Below are 17,948 nucleotides of genomic sequence, written 5' to 3' on the forward strand. Positions count from 1 at the left end.
CCGCGGCTCCAAAAGCATTACATAGTTCTGACTTAAATATGTTTCTAAACAGCCCAGAGTTCTTTCTTTTGTACAGATTTTGATGTCTAACGTAAACCTGACTCTTTCGAACAGAATAAGCACTGTTAGTTTGTTTATTTCTGTATACAGCAAATTAGGCCTATTTTAGAGCCATTAAGATTTTTTACATTGTGATGTTATTTTTATGAAAGTTACGCACTGAAGTTTAGGTACAGGTAGGTTTGGGGTAGGGTTAAGGTTTAGGGTTAGGGTTAAGGGTTAGGTTAACAGTGTAACTACAGATGTAATTAAATGCAGGAACTTTAAATGTACGTACAATGCAACTACACATGTAAATAAGTACATTGTATCAAATGCTTAGGTAGAAAGTAAGTTAATGACACCTAATATAAAGTGGGTAAAAAAAGCATTATGCAACAGTTTTTTAGTGTAATAGAGTAAAAAATGACTGTTTTGGTAATAAGAATCCTCATTGCAAATAATGAGAATAGTAAAAGTAAAATGTCCAGACGTGTTATAGGAATGAAAATTAGGGCATAAAATGTCCTGAAAATAATGTCACTATGCAAAAAATCTTAATGGTCCTTAATGAAAGATTATTTTTCTTAATATCAAAATATAATTTCATATTTAGTCAATAATTTAGTATTCATGATGTGGGAGGAATGTGGAAAGAAGAGTGAAGCATTTAGCTGAACTTTAGCTTTAGTTGAATTTATCTTAATATTGTATTTTTGTTTAATGCATATTTTAATTTTTCACAAACATTAGTTCAAACAGTTATTGGTGATACAAACTAAGGTACGAGTCCAAATAATTTTCTTTGGTTAACAAGAGCATGTCAGCTTGATTCAATTTGTGATGTTGTTATTTGAGTAAAACATGTTTTGCCTTCATTGTTTTGGCACCTGCACCAATACTAGTTCTTTGTAAAATGTATACTTTCCAAATAAAGTTCTAATGTAAAGTGGATTAAAGCCACAGAGATGTATTGTACTATATGTCTATGCTCTGTCCTCCAGCAGATGGCCCTACAGCACATTTGTTGAGGTCAGAAGTGCAGCATGGGGGCGTATCGCCATGGTGACTGGATATAGTTTTTAATAGAGAGGGCTGGAGTTTCTCCTTACTCCAGCTGGAGTTGGAATACATTATGCTAATGCCCAGATGGCTGGGTTAGGGTTAGGTCTCATTGTACAGACAGCGTGGGCAGCGGTAAAAAATAAAGGCACACATAAACACATAAACGTAATCACAGACAGAATACACAAAGATACTTGCAGAACACTTAAATAAATGCACATACATACACTTAAACAGACATGTTAACACACCAACTTTCTATACCTCTCTTACTAAAATATAACTTTTTGTCTTTTCCTCGCGAGTCCAGCACACAAAATTTCCCATACTAAAAGTGGCGAAAAGGCCAAAAATAAAATGACTAAGAAAGCAAAACCTGACCTCTCGTGGAATATGGCCATGGTACCAGCCGTGGCTCCTCATGTCACTGCTACTGAGCTTGAGTTCCTCCTCCAGCTCTTTCCTGAGTTTCTCTGGGGGTGACTCCAGCAGGTACTTCTCCTTGGAGAACTGTAAAAACATACAAAAACGTATAATTAATTATATCATCTTACCTCAAATACACATGCATACCTGCATCTGCTTAAGCTACAGCACACTTGTAAGAAGTATATATAAATTAAAGAAAAACTAAACATTCATGCACAGGAATTGTAAGGTTTATTGCCTCACTTATGAAATGGACATATCAATACCTACAAGAGATTAAAATGCCATTTGAGTCATGCAGAGCTTCATTATAGATGTCTATACCTCTTTGTGTACACAGAGTAAAGTGGGGTTCAAATGTCTGTGTCAACATTGAGTATATGGGATTCAAATTCTAATTTAAACCTGGAAATAAGCAGAAATTTTCAGGATTTTGAAAAATGTCAAACAAAGAAATGTTATGGCATAAAATGAATAAGAAATATTTAGAGTCACTAATCAAATAAGCAGATTGATATTGACCTTGGTAGCTCCTACGTACAAAAGATCAGATTTCCTTGCTTTCATTGAAGCACACAAGATGCACTTAAAAGGCAAAATATCTTTAAAATACTTACATATTCTAAAATTAATATTATTATTTTTTTATTTCGACTTCAAAAATGAAAAAAGTTTACTTTTGAACCCTACTGTATTTTGAATGTCTATATGCATTAGTTCATTTATGTAACATCTATCCCTGCCAAACATATACAAATACACACAGCAAGATGTGACACTTGCTTATCTTTCCACAGATCAACACCGTCCCAAGCATGTGACAGTTCAAGGCCAAGGACTTGACCCTTAGTGACACAGGAAAACTAATCCAAACACAGACAGCATTGTAATCAAGTCAATAAAAAGGACAACGAACAAAGCTTACAGCAATAATAAGTTGCAAAGCTCTGTGTAAGATTGTTAAGAATATAAGAGCAATGTGGGGTGTGTGTGTGAGGGTGAATATGAGATATATGCAGGATCAATTTAGCTGTCCTGGGTCACTCTGATTGTCTCTTCCTCTCTTGTTTTAAGATAAATAGATTAGACATCTTCTTCATCTCTCTTAGATCCTCTTTTACACAGGGGAAGATGCTAGATTTAAGCTCTTCCACAGTTTTTTGATTGGTTGTGTTTAAATGTGTGTGTACATGTGTATAAATATGATCTGGTGAGGCAGGGTCAAGTATAGGGAATTATTGCTTTGCTTCTGCCTCCAAGGGCGAATCCACTGCCTGGGCTTAATGAGGCCTCTCTGTTATCTCATATAGGTTTCTGTAATTGTCTTTTGCTGATTGAAGATGGCCACAAGGTACAGTTTTCTGGTCTCATATATTCTGTATTTTGGACCATAGAGAAAAACAGTCTGCGAGTAATATGAAGGAGTTCATATTGACATATGAGAGGTGCCTTTCACAGGAGATGGATGACCCATTTCCAATTTTATGAAATTCTTTCCTCAGTGCCCCAACTTTATTAATGTTTATTTGAGTAGTGAGTTGGTGTTTAGAAGTTCCATCTATACTGCATTTCCTATGGTATGACCACAAGAAAAGAATAAAAGGAATAAAAGAGAAGATACAAGATGAGAAGAAATGAGATGATGAGATGAGAAAAGAAGAAAAAAGAAAAGACGAAACAAGAAGAGATGAGACAAGAGACGACATAAGAGATGAGAAGGGAAGAGACAAGAAGAGATGAGAACAAGAACTGACAAGACAAGATGCAGAAAATGAGATGATTAGATAACAAGGAGAGATGAGAACAAATGAGAAGAGACGAGACAAGACAAGAAGAGAACAAATGAGATAAGACAGGATAAAATGACAAGGGATGAGAAGACACGAAGATGTGATGAGAACAATTTAAATGAGATGAGATGAGATGAGACAATATGAGAAGAAATAAGAAAATAAGAAAAAATGAGAAGAGATGAGAAGAGAAAAAATGAGATGAGAAGAGAGCAAATGAGATGACAAGAGAAGACAAAATGAGATGAGAACAAATGAGAAGAGACAAGATGAAATAAGAGAACAAATGAGACAAGATGAGAAGAGAGGAAAAAGATAAGGTGAGAAGAGATGACACAAGAGACGACACAAGAAGAGATGAGAACAAATGTGAAGAGACATGATAAGATGAGACAAGAAGAGAACAAATGAGAAGAGACAAGACCAGATGAGAAGAGAACAAATGAGACAAGATAAGATGAGAAGAGAAGACACAAGATGAGATGAGAACAAATGAGAAGAGACATGATAATATGAGACAAGAAGAGAACAAATGAGAAAAGACAAGACAAGATGAGAAGAGAACAAATGAGACAAGATAAGACGAGAAGAGAAGACACAAGATGAGATGAGAACACATGAGAAAAGACAAGAAGAGAAGAGACGAGATGAGATGAGAAAAGACGAGAAGAGACAAGATGCAATGAGACAAGAAGACAACAAATGAGAAGAGATGAAAAGAGACAAGATGAGATGAGAACAAATTAGATGAGATGAAATGAGACAAAACAAGACAAGAAGAGATTGCACTAGAAGAACAAATGAAGAGAGACAAGATGAAAGGAAATGAGAGAAGAAGAGAAAAATTAGACGAGAAGAGATGAGAACAAATGAGAAGAGACAAGATGAGATAAGACGAGAACAAATGAGTCAAGATGATAAGAGAAGAGATGAGAAGACACAAGATGAGATGAGAACAAATGAGACGAGAAGTGATGAGGACAAAGGAAAAGAGATGAGACGAGATGAGAACAGATGAGACAAGACAAGAAGAGAAAAGATGACAAAATGAGGGAATAGACAATATGAGACGAGACAAGAAAATAACAAATTAGAAGACACAAGACTAGACGAGAAGAGGACAAATGAGACAAGATGCAACAAAAAGAGAAGAAAAGAGAGTAGATGAGATGAGAAGAGAAGAAAAAAGACGAGAAGAGACAACACAAGAAAATATGAGAATGAGAAGACAAGATGAGATGAACAAGAAGAGAACAAATGGGAAGAGATGAAAAGAGACAAGATGAGAACAGTTGAGATGAGATGAGACAAAACAAGATAAGACAAGAAGAGATGACACAAGAAGACATGAGAACAAATGAGAAGAGACATGACAAGACGACACAAGAAGTGTTGAGAACAATTGAGACAAGATGCAACAAAAAGAGAAGAAAAGAGACAAGATGAGACGAGACGAGAAGAAAAAAGATGAGAAGAGATGAGATAACAAGAAAATATGAGAATAAATAAGAAGATGAGATGAGAGAAAAAGAGAACAAATGAAAAGAGATGTAAAAAGACAAGATGAGAACAAAAGAGACGAGATGAGAAGAGACAAGATGAGACGAGACGAGAAGAAATAAGAACAAATGAGAAGTGATGAGACAAAATGAGAGAAGACATGAAGAAAAAAATTAGACGAGAAGAGATGACACAAAAGAATGAGAACAAACGAGAAGAGACAAGATGAGATAAGAAGAGAACAAATGAGACAAGACAAAATGAGATGAGATGTGATGAGAACAAAAGGAAAAGAGATGAGACTAGGACAAATGAGACAACACAAGAAGAGACGAAAAAAGACAAGATGAGACAAGAAGAGTACTAATTAGAAGAGACAAGATGAGACGAGACAAGAAGAGGACAAATAAGACAACATTAGATGAGAAGAGACATAACAAGACAAGATGACACAAATGACACAAGAAGAGATGAGAACAAATGAGACAAGATGCAACAAAAAGAGAAGAAAAGAGAAATGAAATGAGAAGAGAAGAAATAAAGACGAGAAGAGATGAGACAACACAAGATGAGAATAAATGAGAAGAGACAAGATGAGACGAGACAAGAACAAATGAGAAGAGACAAGACGAGATGAGAAAAAATTAGATGAGCTGAGAAGAGGCAAGATGAGATGACACAAGAAGAGATGAGAACAAATGAGATGACAAAATGAGAAGAGAAGAGAAGTGAAGGTTAATATATCTGGCACTCTGAGAGGAGTCTACTTTAGCATGCAGGTTTGAAATTTCAGCAGAAGTTCACATTCATTCAGACAGCTCTGTAGAAAGATGGAAGACAGATTGAAAGAGTGCAAGCTACTTTGTGCTTTTTAAACGCTGAACTATGAAGAGGCACCTGGGCTGATTCAACTCCCTTGCCCCACTTAGAGTAGCTCCTTGAGGGCTAAAATGTCTTTCTCACTGCCCTCTTTCTTCCACAGAGAAACCACTTCTGCCGGTCTTATGAAGAGCATGCTGGAGGAAATAACCTGACCACATGCATGCTCTCTCTCTCTCTCTCTCTCTCTCACACACACACACACACACACACACACACACACACACAGTGTATTACCTCTGTAGAGACAGACAATGAGGAATAGAACATTTCAAGGAAATTAGAAAAAGAGAGATGGAGTGGGTGGCACATGTACATCACCCAGAAATCTATTTGATGCATGTGTTTACATCTGGATGGCATATTTTAAAATTATTTATTTATTTATTTATTGCTCATCTGCAATACGTATGTCAATGAGTATGTCTCGGATGTCAAAAAGACATTCAGCAGATGTCCTTGAGATGTTTATGATTTAAAATGTTTTTAAATCAGATCTTTTTAAGATGTTTAGCCTATTTTAATTATATTGTGATGCTTTCCAAATGAAAAGATCTAAAACAGACATCTTGGAGACGTACGTGTGATATTTAGGTGTGCTATTCACACACCCCAGTACTGAAGCTCTGGTTGTCTTGGAAACCTCCTATTGTGTGTGAGTCGTCCTGGTGCCTTGATACGTTTCATGTACCACTGGTGTGTTCCACCGCACGCGCACACGCACACACGCACGCACACACACACACACACTATGTTTTTATATCATTGTGGGGACTCTCCATAGACTTCCATGCATTTTTTGGATTTTATACAGATCTAATGATAATTTCTATCCCCTAACCCTAACCCTACCCCTAAACCTAACCCTCACAGAAACCTTTTTGCATTTTTACATTTTCAAAAAAACATTGTTTAGTATGTTTAATATGCCATTTCCTTCGTGGGGACTGCTGGCTGGTCCCCACAATGTAGTATAAACATGTACACACACACACACACACACACGGTAAACTTTTGGGGATTTTTTGCATTTAACCAGCAGCTGGTCTCTAAAGTATATATAGTATATATAGTATAAACATGTATATCGGCTAATATTTAGTCATTTGAAGATTATCTACTGTTTTTTATTTATTATTTTTTTTATTTTTGTGAATTTTGAGTAAATGTTGTGTAAAATATGTTTTTTACTTCCCACAATTGCCATCCTGCTCTCTAGATATCGGTATTAGCATAACCCATATTTTTTGACCATTAAAGGCCTCAGTCAGAGCAGACGCCATATTAAATTTGACTCAAAGACGAAGCTGAAGGGAAGAAGTTCAGTTCCTTTAATTTGACTTTCTGTTGCGTTCCAGGGTGTTGACCATTCAGCCGATAAAACTGATGCCCTCGATACATTTCCACAAACATGGGTTGTAAAAAATAGAGGTAATTTATGTACAACATATTGATTATGAGATTAGATTAGGACTAGACTTTATGTTCAACAAATTGGCCTTTTTGCCTCTTATGTCAATCATTCCATTTGGAATACAAGTAATCATAAATACTTGTGTTTTGAGAACTCTTATGTTTTGAGTAATGTTACTGATGTTGAAGCAGCCAAAGGTCTCTAGTTTTCAGTTGCTTTATAAATTTAGTCTCCTTTATTCTTGTGGGAGTTTGAAAGACTAAAAATCTTTGGGTAAATGTGTACACAAACACCAACTGACCCATTCTAAGATGTTTCTCTCCAGACCCCCATGGCTTGTCATTAAGGACGGGTTAACCAATGGGCTGATTGGGCCATTGCCCAGGGGCCTCTAAACCCAAAGGGCCCCAAGCTCTAAATCAGTTATTTATTTATTTTGAGATTTCTATTATAAATCCATGTAAATGTCAGCCTTATGTGAAATACCATTTGTTCGGCTGAATGCGTGCTGGACTACAGCAGTGTGAGCACAGGCACTCGAGCACATGCTCAGGAATATGCGTCTCACAGGTGCAGCGTGCTTATTTGAAGGACTACAGAGAACAGTGTCTGATTCATAAAATGCTTCCAAACATAAGATGCAGTTTAGAAGAAAGCCTTTATTATTGTCACACATTATACATTTTCATATATACAGTGACATTTCTTTGTTTTCACATATCCCAGCTAAGCTGGGGTCAGAGTGCAAGGTCAGCCATGATATGGCACCCCTGGAGCAGATAGGGTCAAGGGCCTTGCTCAAGGGCCCAACAGTGGCATCTTGGCAGTGTTGGGGCTTGAACCCCTGACCTTCTGGTCAGTAACCCAGAGCCTTTAACTGCTGAGCCACCACTGCCCCCACTGCTGAAAAAGCTTGATGCAGCACAACAAATGATGAAACAGAACACAGGTGTCTCGAAATGTGTTTATAAATATTAAAGTTCTTTTAAACTTAATACAGTGTCTAAAAAAATTCAACAGTCCTGAGTTGAGGCGCGCCGTAACGATCAAACAAGTTCATCCAGTGTGTCTTTACATAGGAAAACAATTTAAAAACAGCACAGATGCACATCTGAACAGCCCGTAACTCACCCTATAGCCTGCTTGAAAAACTGACCCGAACCTGGCCCAAAACCTGATGGTTTGTCGGGTACTGTCGGACTCCAATCAGGTTGAAGACCTCTAAACATGTGCAGAATAACCGAATAGTGATTTTAGTATTTGAATACCGTGCACACCCCTATTAATAACGCATTATTTTGGATTGGTTCGTAATTAAAAATTACATTTAATTGGCCGTGTCAGCCATTGCTACAAACGTTTCTTCCATCTATTTGAAAAATCCGACCAAATTTGCCAAGCGTCCTGTAGCACATAAAGGTGAATTTAGTCACGTCATGGGGGGCCTCCACGGTGTACCGGCCCATGGGCCTCTCAGATCTTAAGCTGTCCTTGCTTGTCATGAATAATATCCAAGCATGATTCATCACCCAATTTCACTCAGCACCCCCATTCTCTCCTCCCACAAATCACAGCGCTCCATCTAACCTGACCCTCATCCCCTAATTTCACCTCAACCAATGAGATGAACCTGTGCAATCAGATCCCGTGTGATTGACTGCAGCTGCTTCTCTGGGTGAAAGGAAAGCCATAGACAAAAAAAAAAAAAAAAACATTAGGCAAACACAAACCGTAGATATAGCAGATAAAGAATCACGGGTCAGCGCCTGCCATTGAGTCTGCTCTCTGGGGTAGAGCTAATCCAGTTGGCCCCACTGAATGCTGACCCAGTGCTTTGAGAGATAACGGGACAGCTGGTGTTAAAATCACCTGCCACACAGATCTGGAATTTGATTTAGGGGAGATAAATACTCTATGCAAGTACACAAAAGCAGTTGCGAATGCTTGGTCAATGCACTGCAAGCGCGCTATTGTGCATATTTAACATGTTTTTGCGTTTACTGTGGCAATAGCAAACCTCAGAGCTCATTAGAGTTCCCTACAATGGCTGTTCTATTATTATTCAGTAGACAGCTATAAACTAGGGCTGTTGATTTAACATGTTCATTTAGTGATTAATTAAATGAAAAACAAAGTGTTACAAATTTTACATAATTAATCATGCCCCGACCCATACATAAATTCCATAATTAGGACTGTTCCTAATTCAAGCTTGACGTATCACTTTGAAGTTTTTTGCAAATCTGTGGCAGAAGGGGGCAGTCAGTGCGCCTCCAGCTGTACAGGCAACACGCTTCGTCAAACCAACAAGTGCAACAGGCAGTGCAGTCTTCCATAGATGGTGCGCACTCAAAGACAGCTGGACAGAGCACAGGAGAATGCAGGAATTTCAAGAGTTTCAAACTAGGTTTAACTTGACACAGCGTCCCAAAAACACAGCATTTATGAGTAGAGACACTGACTTTCACCTCATTAATTTTGGTGTTCCCGGTCAAAAATTACCGGCCTATAAAATTTGCTTATAAATCTCTCATTATGCTATATTATCACCAAATATTGGATTAGATCTTTTTGCCAACTTGTTTTCTTTCAGTTAGCACAGGTTTTGTATTTCTTTTTGGAACTTATTGATTGAAGGGCTTATTGACCTGAGCTTATGCACCTCGGTTTTTAAGTGATTTGTGGATAATTTTGGCAATATTAAATAAAATATGTACAAAATGGCACAAAGTCACAAAATGACCGGCCATTGAAAATGAATGGGGGAGATCAAAAATAAGAGAAAAATGTAGTGTTCAGGAGCATGTTCATCATGTTCATGTTCACATATGTGCATGTGTGCTTGCAAACATGAAGGCCTGGATCTGTGCACACGCACATACACACTAACACACAAACACATGCGTGCACACATGAACACACACATACTCATGTACATGCACATATGTGGATGTGTGCTTGCATATAAAGGCCTCGGATCTGTGCATGCACACATACATGCACACACACGAACACACATGCTCATGTACAAGCACAAACCCTTTGAGTATTACATGCTTTCTTACATGTTGGTGTTCACATATGTGCATATGTGCTTGCAAAAATAAAGGCCTCAGATCTTTGCACGCGCACATACACATATGCGCACTAACACACACTCACACAGAGATGAACTTTATACTACCGTGAACTGCAACCAACATCCATTCATCCATCCATCCATCCATCCATCCAACACACACACACACACACACACACACACACACACACACACACACACACCAGAACTCAGAACACACCAGTCTTTGCCCCACAGTGTCCCCTCTGCAATAGAATCTTTCTTTGATTATCTTTCTTTCAAGTATTGTGTGTTTCATATGCAGAGCACATATTTGAAAGGTACAAGCAAAAAGCTATTGTCAGTCATGTGCATGAGGACACAAAACCACCAGGTGTTCGTTGATTTGGTTAATGTTACTTTGTGCCCCTTTTCAGAAAATAAAGGCATTTCAAAATAAAAGTCCTCTTTTTTGTGATCTTACCCATTCGTTTTCAGTGGTCGGTCATCTTTGACCAGGTACACCACAATTCTATTGATTCTATCGGAGAGGGGTCACTGTGTGGAAAAGACAGTTCTGGTGTGTGTGTGTGTGTGTGTGTGTGTGTGGTTATGTGGGATGTATGAATGGATGTTGGATGCAGTTCAGGGTAGGATAAAGCATTATTTTAGAGCATTATTTTAGAATGTTATTACAGGCAGCTATCACCAGAGCCCTTATAAATGGAGCCTACTCATTCAGCTAACGCAGTAGTCTACCGTCAAGTATGGGCGCTACGCTGGAGAGGAGATAAAGATCTTTCTTCAAATATGTCATCAAAGAGTATATAAAAGATCTCCATTGTCATGTTAAATTGAGTCCGCCTGGTAAATGGAGACCTCATATGACATAACAGCGGTTCCATTGGCTCAAAGAACTAGTAATAGGTACTCTATTCAGTGCCTGATTAAAAATCTTACAAATTCACTTTCTGGTATATGCAGTTTGTAAATATGATATTTAATGTCTTTTAAATCACGTTACACATAATAATATATAACTGAAGTTATAGATTGTGAAATTAAAGATGTGTTGTTGTTTGTGTTTTTCAGTTAGCCTAGATAGTTAGCCTAGACATGCTATCATGAAAACATATTAGGTTTTTGCTCAGGTATTACAAATGGTTACCCCCATGGGGACTCGATTTACCGGGTGGACTCAATTGCTCATGACACCGGCATCACCTGCAGGGACCGTGGGGGTCCTTTGGCTGATCGTGACGTCACTCCGTTCTTTTGGCAGCAGCAAATCCTTTATCTACAGCTGTATGATTCCTTCTGCAGCAGCATACCACCATCCTTCATAGGAGATTTTAGCAGCTAACGAGATCAATTTTATATATATTTTTTTTCTAGAAGATAATTCAAGCTTTTAAAGGTATCTTTATATAGCTGTGTTAAGCCTGCTCTGTACCTGCACAATTCAGTTTTAAGTAAACAGAATTGCTTTAATCATTTGTTTTAAAATGCTTTAGAATAGTATTTCAGCAGAAAGTTATCCGTCTAGCTTGAACGCAGTGCCGCATTGAAACCAGACTAGGGCTGGGTTTGGAATTGAATACTAACATACTCCTCATGCTATTTTTGCCATTGACAAACGCGGTGGAGGTAGTAGGGGTGGTGTGCCATTCCGAACCCTGCATAAATCTCCCTACTCCACAAACTCAGCCTCGGTGTAAGTTTTGTACACTGGATTTGCATAAATGGTGGCAGCTTCAGAGCAGCTATAAACTTGTCATATAAGCATATTTGATTTGATATTTTAAAGCATAATGGCCATCTCAGTTGTTGCAATATAACTGATGTATAAATGCATGCATGCCCACTGAATACCATTAATCTGTTTGAAAATTTACCTGAATGCATTTTGATCAGTGTTCTCCACCCTTTGACTTCAAGCTCCCCCACTGTCAGAAAAAATATTCAAAGGCATTCCATGTAGGGTATTTTATTATTTATTATTATAAGATATTTCCTCTGTTTCTACTGTAATGATGAAAAAGGCTGTTTTCATGTTTTAATGAAAGAAACTACTATCGACAATAGATTAAATCTATTAATCATTATAATTTGTACTCCAGAACGTCTAGAACTGTATATTCTTCATTAAAAGCAAGATATTGAAGGGAGTATTAATTTTTAGTTAGTAATATAAAGTAATAAATATTTAAATCATAATAATCTTCCTTATCTAAATAATTTGAAAGATCTTGAGGCCCCCTGGAAGTGTGCCGAGGCCCCTTAATGGGTCCCCACCCCCAGTTGAGAACCACTGTTTTAGATGCATCTTCTATTCCACGTTTTCTGTGTCTAGCAGTGTCTAGGCATCTTCCAGAGACATACTGTTCGGACCCTCTCACGGTATTATCAGACCGACTATTATGGGATCTTCCTTCAAAAAATGGTTTCAGTCTATCATAAAAACGAAATTAACAGGCATGCAGTAATTGGATGTAAATCTGTATTTTGCATGCTTTGGCATTTTTAAACAACCAGTTACGTCAAAATATCCTGTTGATATGATGACTTTATTTGCATGGTCAGCATCCTCCTCTCCATCATTTTAGTTACATTCGATTTGCATAAATTGGTATGTATCATCTAGGGTCACTCACGCTTGACAAGCATTATAAGCTTTGAAAGACATACTGCTCGTGTAATGCAGCAACAAATTCATACCAATATACCAATAGGGTCTGTGGCTGTATCGCATGATCGCACCTACTGTTCAAGTATAAGATATTAAATAGAATATTCCCTCTGTGGCTTAAACTTCTTAATCCATAATCAGTGGTGTCCAATCATAATTCATTATGCTTGTCATCTACTCAGCCTGCTGAGCACAGTGTGCTGTTCAGGTGCCGCAACTGCAGCATCTTTAGGCCGAGCAACTAAACCTCTCACGACACTGCAAAGCAGCACAAATGTGCTGTTTAGGTGCCGTAACTGTGGCATCTTAGGGCCGAGCTACTAAACCTAACAACACTGTAAGCAGTGCAAATGTGTCATGTCCTTTTATGACCCTCTCTTCCTAACGGTTAACGGATAACCTATGACGAGTCATGGTTCGCCTGCAATGAAGCAAATATGTCTACTAAAGGGACTCTGTGTCCAGAAGGGACTCTGTATGCAGAAGCATACACCAGCACTCTTCAGAGCCAGAGCAAGATCACTTCAGCATCCAGAGTTACCTTATCGGCTATCTAAAAGAATGCAATGTTGGTTTTCAGCAGCATGTATCTTAGACCAGTTCAATTTATTCTGAATACTCAAGCGATGTATTCTTGATTCAGTTGATCATACAATTGCTCAGGTGTTTGCTGGGGTATGCTGTCAGCTGTGCCGTGCTAGTCGTCGCCTAAACTGGCTAGGGTGTGCTGTCAGCTTGCGCCATGCTAGTCATTGTCTAACTTGGCTCAAGCCAAGGGAGGAAATTTTTTTTGATTACTTAACAATCACACATAGTTATTCAGGTCACTAGATAAACCCCAGTGGGGACACATTTTTAACACACCCTAGGGATACACTGCTAGCTACATGTGACTGAAATCCACCTCACTGCAGCCCACATGTTTGGCGGTCAGATCTGCTTGTTGGGGGGGGGGGGGAGGGATCACCTTATTTGCTTGTCTTGTCTTATTTTTTTTTTTAATGTGGTTTTGGGGGATTTTATATTTGTTCAATAGAAGCAGCTCGCTTCTCTGTCAGCAGCAGCAGCGCATGGGCTCCGTGCAACAGCAGCAGCATATTTACTCATGTCAAGTAGCAGCAGCAGCAGCATGCGTAGAGCAGATCTAGTCCACCAAGACCAAGCCCACATCATGTCATAAACAGTATATAGAATAAAAAATATATGTTATACTACTCCTAGAGTTGTCTCAAAAATGGAGGTGCATAAGCTCAGGTCAGTGAAGCCTATGAACAATAAGCTCCAAAAAGAAATACAAAACCTGTTCTAATTGAAAGAAAACAAGTTGACAAAAAGATCTAATCCAATATTTGGTGATAATATAGCATAACGAGAGATTTATAAGCAATTTTTAATAGGGCGGTCATTTTTGACTGGGAACACCAAATTAGGTAAAAAATTTAAACACAGCACAAGGGTTAAAGAACTCACGCTGGGTGATGCGATTTTTTTTTGCGAGTAATTGGATTAATTAATCGGAACCTCATGTAATTAATTTGATTAAAATTGACAATTAAAATTTATTTTAATCGATTGACAGCCCTACTATAAATGCATGGACAGTTGAGCTATAACTAGTTTGCTCAGCAAATTCTCTTCAAACTTTTGTTCTGCTGTATCAGTAGTTGACATAAAAGAGAAAACTGGAAGAAGAAATGTTTAGCTATTGGTCACTTTAGCGCCCCTTGAAGCAAAGCTGAGAATGCAATACTTGCGCTGTGGTACGAATTGCAGTCTGACCCATATCAAAAAGCAACTGCGCATTAAATCGTTAGGACAATGACTCAAGATTTGAAGATGAGACACAACAAGGTAATTGGACAATGGTAATAGGACGTTTAGATTATAAATTGGTTTTGCATAATATTTTGTAGGTTTGTGGTGTTTAGGTTTGTGGTTTGAGTCCAGTCCACTAAAAATAAGATCTGCATGGATACGGCAACACACATACAGTCCTATGACCTTTCCCTCCGGTTGACCTAGGGGTCCTGATTTTAAGATGTGGTCCATCTGCTGCCCATGCGGTGTTGTTGTCCTCTGATCCCACCTTAAGCCATCTTAAACCCCCTATCATGCCTTCATCTCACAGATAACCAACTTTGCCTTATCCCTCTATTTAACATCCCTATATCCCTGCTTCTCTACACCACCCAACTCCAGCAAATCCCCCTATCTGTCATCACTGGTCTTCATCCCAACATATTACATCTTAAAGCAAACTGTTTTGTTTAGACTGTCTCTCTGTCTGTCTGTCTCTCTTTCAAACACACACCCACAAACACACCCTCTGGAGAAAGCGTACTCAACTTTGGAAAGACGGGGGGCCAGAGGGCAGGATCCCTTTAGCCTCAAGGGCCGCACTCTTTATTTATTTATTTATTAAAACATATTTTAATTACTTTTTTAATATTAATAAGGTGAGCAGACTATGCTATATGCTATTTAATACATCATGGACACATGTTTTTAACACAAGTAAAATAAATCATTACATATAATATATAGCAAAATTCTTGTAAAAATGTGGGGGGTTTTTCCCCTCCCCTTTCCTCCCCAATTTGGAATGCCCAATTCCCAGTGTGCTCTAAGTCATCATGGTGGCATAGTAGCTCACCTCAATCTGAGTGGCAGAGGACAAATCTCAGTTGCCTTTGTGTCTGAGACCGTCAATCCATGCATCTTATCACATGCCTTGCTGAGTGTGTTACTGCGGAGACATAGCACATGTGCTATTCTCCGCAGCATCCACACACAACTCACCACGTGCCCCACTGACAGCGAGAACCACACATTATAGCAACCACTAGGAGGTTACCCCATGTGACTCTGCCCTCCCTAGCAATGGGCCAATTTGGTTGCTTAGGAGACCTGGCTGGAGTCACTCAGCACGCCCTGGATTCAAACTCGTGACTCCAGGGGTGGTAGTCAGCGGTTTTACTCGCTGAGCTACCCAGGCCCCCAAAAGTGTGGTTCTTAAAAATAAAATAAAAACTGTGATATACTATTATGATACTGATCATATATAGGTCTTTTTTTAAAGATCCACACTTTTACAAGTAGGCCATATACTGCAGCAGAATAAACCACTCTTAAAAAATGACAATGTACAATTAAAATGTTAATTTTGAGAAATGTCAATTTTTATATATATATACAGGTGCATCTCAATAAATTAGAATGTCGTGGAAAAGTTCATTTATTTCAGTAATTCAACTCAAATTGTGAAACTCGTGTATTAAATAAATTCAATGCACACAGACTGAAGTAGTTTAAGTCTTTGGTTCTTTTAATTGTGATGATTTTGGCTCACATTTAACAAAAACCCACCAATTCACTATCTCAAAAAATTAGAATACATCATAAGACCAATAAAAAAAAACATTTTTAGTGAATTGTTGGCCTTCTGGAAAGTATGTTCATTTACTGTATATGTACTCAATACTTGGTAGGGGCTCCTTTTGCTTTAATTACTGCCTCAATTCGGCGTGGCATGGAGGTGATCAGTTTGTGGCACTGCTGAGGTGGTATGGAAGCCCAGGTTTCTTTGACAGTGGCCTTCAGCTCATCTGCATTTTTTGGTCTCTTGTTTCTCATTTTCCTCTTGACAATACCCCATAGATTCTCTATGGGGTTCAGGTCTGGTGAAGTCAAGCACACCAACACCATGGTCATTTAACCAACTTTTGGTGCTTTTGGCAGTGTGGGCAGGTGCCAAATCCTGCTGGAAAATGAAATCAGCATCTTTAAAAAGCTGGTCAGCAGAAGGAAGCATGAAGTGCTCCAAAATTTCTTGGTAAACAGGTGCAGTGACTTTGGTTTTCAAAAAACACAATGGACCAAAACCAGCAGATGACATTGCACCCCAAATCATCACAGACTGTGGAAACTTAACACTGGACTTCAAGCAACTTGGGCTATGAGCTTCTCCACCCTTCCTCCAGACTCTAGGACCTTGGTTTCCAAATGAAATACAGAACTTGCTCTCATCTGAAAAGAGGACTTTGGACCACTGGGCAACAGTCCAGTTCTTCTTCTCCTTAGCCCAGGTAAGACGCCTCTGATGTTGTCTGTGGTTCAGGAGTGGCTTAACAAGAGGAATACAACAACTGTAGTGTCTGTGTGTGGTGGCTCTTGATGCCTTGACACCAGCCTCAGTCCATTCCTTCTGAAGTTCACCCAAATTCTTGAATCGATTTTGCTTGACAATTCTCATAAGGCCGCGGTTCTCTCGGTTGGTTGCGTATCTTTTTCTTCCACACTTTTTCCTTCCACTCAACTTTCTGTTAACATGCTTGGATACAGCACTCTGTGAACAGCCAGCTTCTTTGGCAATGAATGTTTGTGGCTTACCCTCCTTGTGAAGGGTGTCAATGATTGTCTTCTGGACAACTGTCAGATCAGCAGTCTTCCCCATGATTGTGTAGCCTAGTGAACCAAACTGAGAGACCATTTTGAAGGCTCAGGAAACCTTTGCAGGTGTTTTGAGTTGATTAGCTGATTGGCATGTCACCATATTCTAATTTTTTGAGATAGTGAATTGGTGGGTTTTTGTTAAATGTGAGCCAAAATCATCACAATTAAAAGAACCAAAGACTTAAACTACTTCAGTCTGTGTGCATTGAATTTATTTAATACACGAGTTTCACAATTTGAGTTGAATTACTGAAATAAATGAACTTTTCCACGACATTCTAATTTATTGAGATGCACCTGTATATATATATATATATATATATATATATATATATATATATATATATATATATATATATATAAACAGTTGTCACTGTCAAAGATTGTCATGACACACTGGCCACCTAGTGAACACACACACACACACTAACGTTCATGAAAACATTTTCTTGAAGGAATAGTTCACTCTAAAATATACAGTTTATAGTTATTATTTACTCACCTTATGTTGTTCGAACCCTGTATTTTTTAATTTTTCTGTGGAATACAAAACATGGTTTAAAGAATATTTTCACTGCTTATTTCCATATGATGAAATCATGCAGTGATCAGGGGCTGTCAAGCTACTTTTTG

At 38.4% G+C, this 17,948-nt stretch overlaps 1 protein-coding gene across 4 annotated transcripts in view; it reads right to left on the reverse strand.

Moving 5' to 3' along the window:
* The window catches only part of LOC127433447 (SH2 domain-containing protein 3C-like), a 107,180-nt gene that overhangs the window by 17,632 nt on the left and 71,600 nt on the right, over window positions 1-17,948 (reverse strand). For all 4 annotated transcript variants that reach the window (XM_051685360.1, XM_051685361.1, XM_051685362.1 and 1 more), the window contains one exon: window positions 1,486-1,614. In XM_051685360.1, coding sequence (XP_051541320.1) covers window positions 1,486-1,614 — 129 coding nt within the window. The remainder of the gene's footprint in view (window positions 1-1,485; window positions 1,615-17,948) is intronic.

The sequence above is a fragment of the Myxocyprinus asiaticus genome, chromosome 43, assembly GCF_019703515.2.
Source record: "Myxocyprinus asiaticus isolate MX2 ecotype Aquarium Trade chromosome 43, UBuf_Myxa_2, whole genome shotgun sequence".
In the NCBI taxonomy this organism is placed as follows: domain Eukaryota; kingdom Metazoa; phylum Chordata; class Actinopteri; order Cypriniformes; family Catostomidae; genus Myxocyprinus; species Myxocyprinus asiaticus.